The following is a 9,511-nucleotide window of genomic DNA, read 5'->3' as shown; positions in this document are numbered from 1 at the left end:
TTTACATTCATTAGTAATGATACTTCTAACATGATTTACAGCTTTTTCAAAAGCGTTTGGAATATGATTCTGAGAAAAATATTGCCTTGATGGAACAGTATACCTTGGTTCAGCTTTTCTCATAAGTTCTAAAAATGCAGGCTCTTGGACAATAGAATAAGCATGGCAACCTTGAATGATAAACCTTGATACACTATCATTAAGTGCCTTTACATTTGGATTTGTTTTTGCCCATGCTTGATTTAGGTTTATAATTTGTGGCATTGTCGGTTGAGACATTTTAATTTTTTTAGAAGCATTTTCAGTTTTTATTAAGTCACTCATATCATTAAACTTTTCAAATATTTTTTATGTATTTTTAGATGATTTATCATAGATTTAGTTTGACTACATTTCCTTTTTATTTGCACTCCACACTCTAAACATTTACCTCTTTCAACACCAGACTCATCTTTGTCACCAAGTGTGAAAAACTTCCAAATTAAAACTTTTTGTCGTTTATTTACAATAAGTATAGATGCATTTTCTGTTGACTGATTAAATACTGGATGCATATTATTAGTCGATGTTGATGCAACTGATGTATCTAATTCCTAATCAGACATATCAAAAGACACGCTTTGAGACGACATAGTGAACTAAAAATATTAAATAACAAATATTCAGTTATTCACAAAAATTGGTATGTCATATTGACATTTTTTAGAATATTACTGACAGAACTGTCGTTTTTATGAATCATTTATGTTAATCCATTTTTTATTATCTTAATATTTATTATTTACATTATATTTGGTATGTACTTCAGTTAAATATTCTTAGACATATTATTCATTTAATATTTTTAATAATTATAAAATACTAAATTGAGTAAATAGTATATTCAAAACTATTAAGTTAATATTAGTTAATAGTTAATACTGTTAATAGTTATTAATTATTATACTCATTTAACAAAAGATTTTTTTTATAAGAGTTTGATAAAGGTAATTATTTAATATTAATTAATAATATTATGTTTTTAATCAGATTTGAAATTAATAATTATTAATTTTATTAAAATCCAGACAAATGCATAATACGTCTATAGGTACCTACTATTTATTGTTTAATGTTTAATGTTTATTATTTATTTAATTCTACAATGTAAGTACTTAAATAGTTAATAATATACCTAATCATATTTAATAAAATAGTATTTATACTTTAAATATTTATTTACCTTATAATCGAATTATTTTGACAACATACAAACTATTTGTTAACACACAAAACTATATAAATATAAAATGGTAGACCACAAACAAATCAAATGCAACACCACAATCGAGGTACGTAATCGAATGACAAGCATTAAAAATAATTATTACGACTAACGGCTGGTGGTTAGTGTGTGTATTTGGGTGGTAGTGGTAATCAATCGGTATAAACACTATAAACTATAAAATGTCGTTTTCATAATAATAAATATATATATAAAATATAGCAATAACAATCCTAGAATTCTTATCGCGAATACTACTTGGGTTCTCTCAGTTATTTATAGTTTCAACATTTAATAATTATTTTTACATAATATAGTGAAACACTGAAACAAGTACTCGATTCAATTCGAGTATTTGGTTCAAGTCGAGTACTCGATTGAAGTCGAGTACTCGTATTTACGAGTACAAAATTTTTTTTAGTCGAGTACTCGAACAACACTAAAGAATATGAATAAGAAAAACAAATTATCTTACTAATAGTATCTTTAATTTTATCACTGTCGATGTCGCAGCTTTCCAAAATATTCAGATGTAGGTTTGAAGTTACAAGATTATCACCATTATCTTCTAGAAATAAAAAATATAGTACTAAACATAATAAAACACTAATTTGTTCTTAGGTAAGGAATAAATTCCAGGTAAAATATTCGAAGGTAGGTACTTAAAGGTTATTTTAAATTTACTGTCTTACTACTAATTTATATGGGTATTTACTCCCTTTGTTTTACCTATATTAACATTAATACGGCCATCACTAGAATTTATTATAGAAAAACGTATTTGTACTTTAAGAATTTCTAGTGTGATATTTGACATGAATGTAAGGCAATTGTGAGATTTAATTTAATTTATCGATCTTCAAGAGTTTAAAATAATTAACTTAACAATATAATCATCTTTTTGTAATTAAAAAAATAAAATTGTTGATCAATCTTTCATGAACATTGTAATAATATGATTTATAGGAAAAGCTTACAAAGTAATAGGTATTCAAATAATAAATAAGTTATAAGTATGTCTTAAAATGGATCTCAACGTTTTTTTTCGGGACGTTTATTTTATATTAATTAAAGCATAATAACTTACTTTATAATTAACTGTGTTTTCTTTTACCTCTAAAATGCTAAATTCTTTTGAATTTTCATTGATTACATTCTGATCAACTAAATATTAATAATAAAGGTAATAATATAACAATAATATAATACTTAAAGGTAATAATATGGTTTCTATCAAATCAACATTGATTTTTGAATAAATTGTAAGGTAATTTCTTTAATGTATAAATTATATTATAGGCATAGTGGTGAACCCAAGTGTAATGATGAATAGTTATTGAGACCAAATATTTTTTGGAGAAATATTACTAGTAGAAAAAAAATAATTTTAAATCTCAAGATCCCAATGCCAACTAATGCCAAAGGTCTGCCAATCTCATATCGATCAATAAATTCAAAGCTGCGAACCAACTAGTTAGAAAGTTACTTTTAAAGCCACTTTCCAACTTAACTAGTTGGTTTTAATTCATAATAACTTTCTAACTTAAGTAGTTGAATTTAATGCAAAAAATAACATAATCTAACTCATTAGAATCAAAAAGTATCAAAAAGTTAATTTTATAGTTTATTTAACACTGTAAAAATCCTTGTGGCCTAAAAAAACATAAGACTGCCGAGTGCTGACTGGATATTAATAATTAATATTTGTAGTATTTTGTGATTGATAAATTTAGTAAGATATAGTTTAATTTCAATACTTTTTTTTTTTTTTTTAATTTAGCTTTATTTGAATAATTTCAATCTATACAGCAGTACAATAAGTAATATTAATAATTTACAGATAATAACATTTAATTGCGCTTGAAGAGTAAGTCACACATTTGTGATACCTCGCGATAGTATTATTAATTTGTTGGTTCTTAAGTTTTCAAGTCACGGCACCATTTTCTTTTGAGACATCTGGTTGGGTTACCAGGGAGAGTCAGTGAAGCTAACTCTTTGATTAGTTGGTTGGGAATATTTTGAAGTTTGGCGTGGAAACGTTAGTAATAGATAGCAGTAGTTTCATCGATGGAAGGTAATTTTAGGTCGGAATTTAAGGTAGCGTTTGAAACGAACCAGGGTGCACCAGTGATAAGCCGTTAACAAATGTTTTGAAATGCTTGTATAGTTCTTTTATTTGAGGTATTAGTAGAGCCCCAGATTACGATACCATCAGGCACGTAGCTAAAGGAGGGTCAGGGTGTGCCTGGCCCACATTAATATGTGTCTGGCCCACCTAAAGTATTGAGGCTCATTTAAGAGGCTCATTATTATATGATTGCTTGTAATTTTTACCAAATTTTTAATATTGCCTAAATATGACGCAAATAAAACCAAATACATCGGGTTTTAATTATAATCTAAGTAATATAACTTGTAACTAAATTTAAACGATCGATTAGGAAATAATTGCTATTTTTAGCTAAATACTGGTACTATACTACAATGTCAAGTTGTTCTTATCATATCTAGACGTGTAGTCGGAAGAAGCTGATAATAAGGCGGTATCATCAGCATATGTTCCTACTGTGGTATTTTCAGAGGTAGGTAGGTCGGATGTATATATGGCCGGATGGCTTACCTCAGCCAAGCAAATCTGAACAATTTAATAATAGAGAGTATCTCAAGGAAACAAATTATGATTTAGTAGCCTTAGAAGACGTCGTAAGAAACAATGAAGAATCTCTGAATGACGAACAAAAGTTTGCTTACAATCAAATTATTACAAGTGTTAATAATAATGAGGGTCGAGTATACTTTTTAGATGCTCCAGGTGGAACTAGAAAAACTTTCTTAATCAATTTGATTTTAGCGAAAGTTAGAAGTACTTGCGACATTGCCTTAGCTGTAGTATCTTCTGGAATCGCAGCAAAACTGCTCGAGGGTGGTCGAACGGCCAATGCTACCTTCAAATTACCACTCAATCTAACAACTTCGGCCACTCCCTTTTGTAATATATCAAAACAAAGTAATTTTGCGGAAGTTTTAAAAGATACAAAATTAATAGTGTGGGACGAAATTATAATGGCGCATAAGAGTGGTGTTGAGGCTTTAAATAGATCTCTAAAGGATATAAGGGAAAATAAAAGGTTAATGGGTGGTGTAACGGTTTTACTGGCTGGAGACTTTAGGCAGACTCTACCAGTAGTACCAAAAGAAACCAGAACTGATGAAGTCTAGTCATGTCTTAAAAGACCTACTTTTGGCCTAAGATTAATATACTCAAACTGTCAAAAAATATGAGGGTACACTTGGGAGAGGAAAAGTTTGCTGGTGGATTTTCAGATCTTTTACTTGAAATTGGCAATGGTGATTATTCATCGTTTGATGAAATGATGACTATCCCAGAAAATTTGTGTACAGTTGTAACTAAGATTCAGGATTTAATATCAAAAATTTATCCAGATATTGCTCATATTCATGATAAGCCTATGGAATGGTTGTGTGAACGTGCTATACTCACTCCAAAAAATGACCAAGCGGCGGCTATCAATGATACACTGCTAATGTTTTTTGAAGGAGAAGAAAAAGTATATACTTTTACAGATACAGTGGTCAACATGGACGATGCAACTAATTATCCGGTTAAATTTTTAAATTCATTGAAACCACCGGGCATGCCATATCATAGGCTTATTCTGCGTGTGGGCACACCTATTATGTTGTTGCGAAATTTGAAACCACCTAAACTGTGCAATGGGACCAGGCGTAAAGTCAAAGCTTTACATCGCAATATAGTAAAAGCCACAATTTTAACAGGATGTGCAAAAGGGGAAACTGTGTTTGTACCACGAATCCCTTTAATTCCGAATGATCATCCGTTCGAATTTAAACGATTACAGTTTCCCCTGAAAGTCTGTTTTGCAATGACTATAAACAAGTCTCAAGGCCAAACTCTTAAATTTGCAGGAATAGATTTGCGAGAAAACTGTTTTTCACATGGGCAGTTCTACGTAGCTTGCTCACACGTAAGCTCACCCAGTAGCTTGTTGATTTTGTCGCCTACTAATAGATCAGTGAAGAACATTGTTTACAAAGAAGTTTTGTAGATAACATATTGAAAAACTATGAGTAAAACATTTATTTTGAATCTTTAGTGCTAAAATTTATCGTGAACAAAGCTTCTGCCGCCAAAAGCTATAACTTATCGAATAGGTTATGATAATAATCATTATCTTAAAAACTAAATTAATATGTATAAAATATTATTTCAAAAATCTTAGTTAATTTAAATTTCAATAGATTTAACAAAATTTAATCTTGGCAGGTTACATACATTTATATACTTAAACCCGGCAACGATGGGTAATTCAGCTAGTATGGTGTATAAAAATGGAACTATGCTACTTCCTTGAGGGACACCAGCAAAGATAGGATATTGATTTGAGTGTTTCAGGTTGTAACGAACGTTAAATGAGCGGTTTTCAAGGTAGAATTTTAATATTAGGTATAAAGAGGCTGGAAAAATATTTTTGAGTTTGTAAAGAAGACCTTCGTGCCATATAATGTCAAACGCTTTAGCAAAATCCAAAAAGACTCCGGCACAGTAATTTTTTGGTTTCGAGTGCTGATGAGATGATGTTCACAACCCGGTGAAGTTGATGAGTTGTAGCATGGTGAGAACGAAAGCCAAACTGGAAGTTTGGGATACTGTTATTTGCTTGTGCTATAGTGGTTATACGCTTGAGAATATTTTTTTCACGAATTTTTCCTTATACCGAAAATAGACTAATGGGCCTATATGAGGAGGGATTTTCTGGAGGCTTGCCAGATTTGAGAATGTAACAATGACTGAAGATTTCCAGGTAGTTGGAAAGTACGATAAACGAAGAGCAGCATTATAAATATGTTAGATGAACGATAACTTTCGTTGGGAAATTTTTAACGACTTTGTTGGAGATAAGGTCATGACCTGGGGATTTGTTGTTTACCAATTTTTTTTTATAATTTTCTCTATCTCCTCTGGGGAGGTTGGCCTTACAGGAAGAGGCATAGGTAGAGTTGCCTGAAAAGACTCCATGACTGACGACATATATGATTCTGGTGTGGAAATGAGAAGTGGTTTGAATATTTCTGACAGTTCTTCGGCTAACATATCTGCTTTTTCCCTGTTTGTGATGACAAATGAGTTATGTGGGCGGCGTAATGGAGATGGGATGTCCTTAAACCGTAAAATTGACTTTTTTTTGCGCCACAGAGATTCATTTTTAAAGGAAAGGTTTAGTATGTAATTTTTGTACAGATTGGTTTTGTGAGTTTTGAGTAAAAACTTAAGTTTGATAGAAAGATAATTGTAGTTTATCTTGTCCTACGGGTAGTGTGTTTGTTGCCATTTAGATCTAGATCTAAGTTTTTGAGCGATAAGTTGTCTTCATTCCGGAGAAAGATTGGGTGATTGAGGATAGTGAAAATTCTGAGTAGAAGAATCTTTGGCGGATTTTTTAATGTAATCAGTGAGTTTGGAAATTGCTTGATTGACATCGGTAGATAATTTTAATTTGGTATTAAGAATTATTTTGTTTGATATAGTAATTTTGAATTAGTTCTAGTTTGTAAAGCCCAGAGTAATGGTAGGTATATTTTTCTTCAAAGAGGGTTGAACTCCGATAAGTAGCAGGACAGGTGTATGATCAAAAGCCGGATCGTATAACTACGATTTCGGTGAAAAAATGATTAGAAAAATTAGTGATGAAATAGTCAAGGTAGTCTGGGTGACGGTTGTTGTGTGATGGCCAGTACGTCGGAGAGAGAGGTGTTATTATGAGGTTAGTTATGAGGTGTTATTATTATTTTGAGGTGTTTGAGCAAGATGAAATTTTGAAGAACTTGGCCCTTGGTGTTAGTATAGCGGCTCCAAGTTTGGTATTTGGCGTTGAAGTCAGCACCAATAATATGGGTGAAGCTTAAAGTTTGAGAGAGAATACCTAATTCAGCCGAGGGAAAAGGTCTACCTGGGGGAAAATAGCATGAAGAGATGGAGATGGTTTGAGAGTTTATTTTTATTGATATGCTTGCTGCTTGAATATTTGTAGACATATATGGTAGAAGGAGGAAATTATGAATTTAATTAGAAACGAGGAGAGCAGCACCTCCATGTGCAGTACCATCTGGGTAATCAGCTCTAATAATATTGTAACCAAATATCTTAAGTGAAGAGGTTTTAGTTTGGTGAGTTTCCAAAAAAAGTGCTATTATGATTTTTTTTTCATTTAGAACTAGTTGTAATTCATTTAAATGTTGTAAGATGCCGTTTGCGTTCTATAGAAATATGAAGAGTGGTTGTAAGTTATTTTTTGGCATTATTTATAAGTTTATTAATGACTGTAGTAAGAAGTGAGATAAGAGGATTTATTAATTCTTTAAATTCATTGATAAATGATGAGAGTTGAGCTGACATATTTTGGTTGTGGTTTTGATTGGAGTTGGTGTCTTGAGTATGAGAAGAAGAATCATGGTTTAATAGAGGAAAATGTTGTGAGTAAGCTTGGTGCGTAGTTTCGTGGGTGATAATTTGTGTTGGTTGATGTGGAATGGAACTTTTATTCGAGATTTTTTTTGAAGGGTTCTTTAATAATGTTTTTTTAAGATCTAGGTGAGATTGACAACCCTTAAAGTTGGCTGTGTAGTTGTCACTGCATAAAACGCATTTAGCTGAAGAGCTGCGTTCTTTTGTACATGCTGTTGTCTCATGTTGCTCACCGCAACGGACACACCGAGGGTAGTGATTACAATAATTACGAGTGTGACCATAATTCTGGCAACGGTGACATTGCGGAATTTCTTTTTTATGATGGGGAGTTTCAACTTTGATTTTTGTATAACACAATGTAGTTAATTTGAAAATATCGGAGTTCCTTGGACTCGGTTTTAAATCAATATAGAATATCGGAAAGGGGGAACCAGTAATCTTGTTAGTTACAGGCATTATGTTTCAAGTGATAAATCCTATGTTTAATAGTTCTTGTTTAATAAAAGAGGTGTCGATTGAATGATGCAAGTTTCTAATTACGACTTCTTTTAATTGAAATGTGTGAAAAAAGACATTATTTTTCTTGAGGTAAGCGACGACTGAACGATAGGAGTCAGGACTACATGTTTGGAGTTTTATACCTTTGGTAGAGCTTTTGCGATCAAATCCAGATTCATCAGTTAATTGTTTAATCTTTAGAAAAAAATGATTGTAGTTTATTTGTTCTTGAATAAATATAGGAGGGGGTTTAGAATTTTTATTTTCGTTGATAATCGAATTTTTATTTATAGTTTCCACTGGTAGAGGTTCATTAAGAGGAGCAATCGGAGAAAAACGGTTAGCTGAGATAAAAATATTGGTGTCTGGTTTTTTTGTGCTGGGAGAAATGCTGTTTGGTGATCTTGGACGTTTTGAGTTTGATGAGACTATTTGCCAGTCTGGATCGTTGTCACAATGGTCCGATGGGCTATTGGTGCCCGTTTGATCTATTAATGTTTTGGGGAGAATTAACGGTGGTATAGTTTTATTTGCTGTGTGTTTATTATTTGGTGATTTGGGATTTTTGTTAATAATATAATGAGGTTATTTATAGGTTGGTCTTGGGTTAAGATTAGATAAATTACCTGCGGTACTATAGTACCGCGCTACGAGCGCAGGGTACGACGGACAAAACACACGTAATCTAGCTGATAACCGAGCAAGTGGCAATTAACGTGTATGGTGTCTATACACGAATTTCAATACTTTAGGTACTTATTATATAAACAAATGGTTTTTTAAATTCATATTTTAAATATTATTAATATTTAATATTACAAAAAAAAAACTAACTTCTACTGTAACTTAAGCTACCTATTTTTTTTCATCAAACTAATTTCCAACTAACTAATTTATAAAAGTTAAACATTTCATAAACTTACTTATATTCCAATTTTATAAGTTTATATGTTAAAGTAACTTAACTTTAACTTGTTGAAAAAAATGACTAACTTGCCCAGCTTTAATTAATACAAAATAGTACAAAAATAAGTAGGTACCTAATCATTTTGTTTTTAATATAAAAATAGTTAGACAACACAAAATTTGGTAAATCAAAATCCTATTAGACGCTATATATCAATTTTTAAGCTCTGTTCATACGGTCAAATAACTCCTCAAATATTTGACGAATTATTTGGTCATACGAACGAGGGTTTACAGTTAATAATATTATAATTTATTTACTATTCAGATAT

At 31.2% G+C, this 9,511-nt stretch overlaps 2 protein-coding genes across 2 annotated transcripts; both read left to right on the top strand.

Moving 5' to 3' along the window:
• The first annotated feature begins 3,862 nt into the window (after positions 1 to 3,862).
• On the top strand, positions 3,863 to 4,486 carry LOC112690938. The gene has a single exon (XM_025565046.1). It carries the CDS (start codon positions 3,863 to 3,865, stop codon positions 4,484 to 4,486), a length of 624 nt encoding a protein of 207 aa, XP_025420831.1.
• Positions 4,487 to 4,545: 59 nt separating this feature from the next.
• On the top strand, positions 4,546 to 5,355 carry LOC112690936 (ATP-dependent DNA helicase pif1-like). The gene has a single exon (XM_025565045.1). It carries the CDS (start codon positions 4,546 to 4,548, stop codon positions 5,353 to 5,355), a length of 810 nt encoding a protein of 269 aa, XP_025420830.1.
• The last annotated feature ends 4,156 nt before the right edge of the window (positions 5,356 to 9,511 follow it).

The sequence above is a fragment of the Sipha flava genome, unplaced genomic scaffold (assembly GCF_003268045.1).
Source record: "Sipha flava isolate LNK unplaced genomic scaffold, YSA_version1 529_pilon_pilon, whole genome shotgun sequence".
Classification (NCBI taxonomy): domain Eukaryota; kingdom Metazoa; phylum Arthropoda; class Insecta; order Hemiptera; family Aphididae; genus Sipha; species Sipha flava.
Note: the sequence above shows the minus strand (reverse complement) of the source record. Positions and strands in the feature narration are given on the sequence as shown.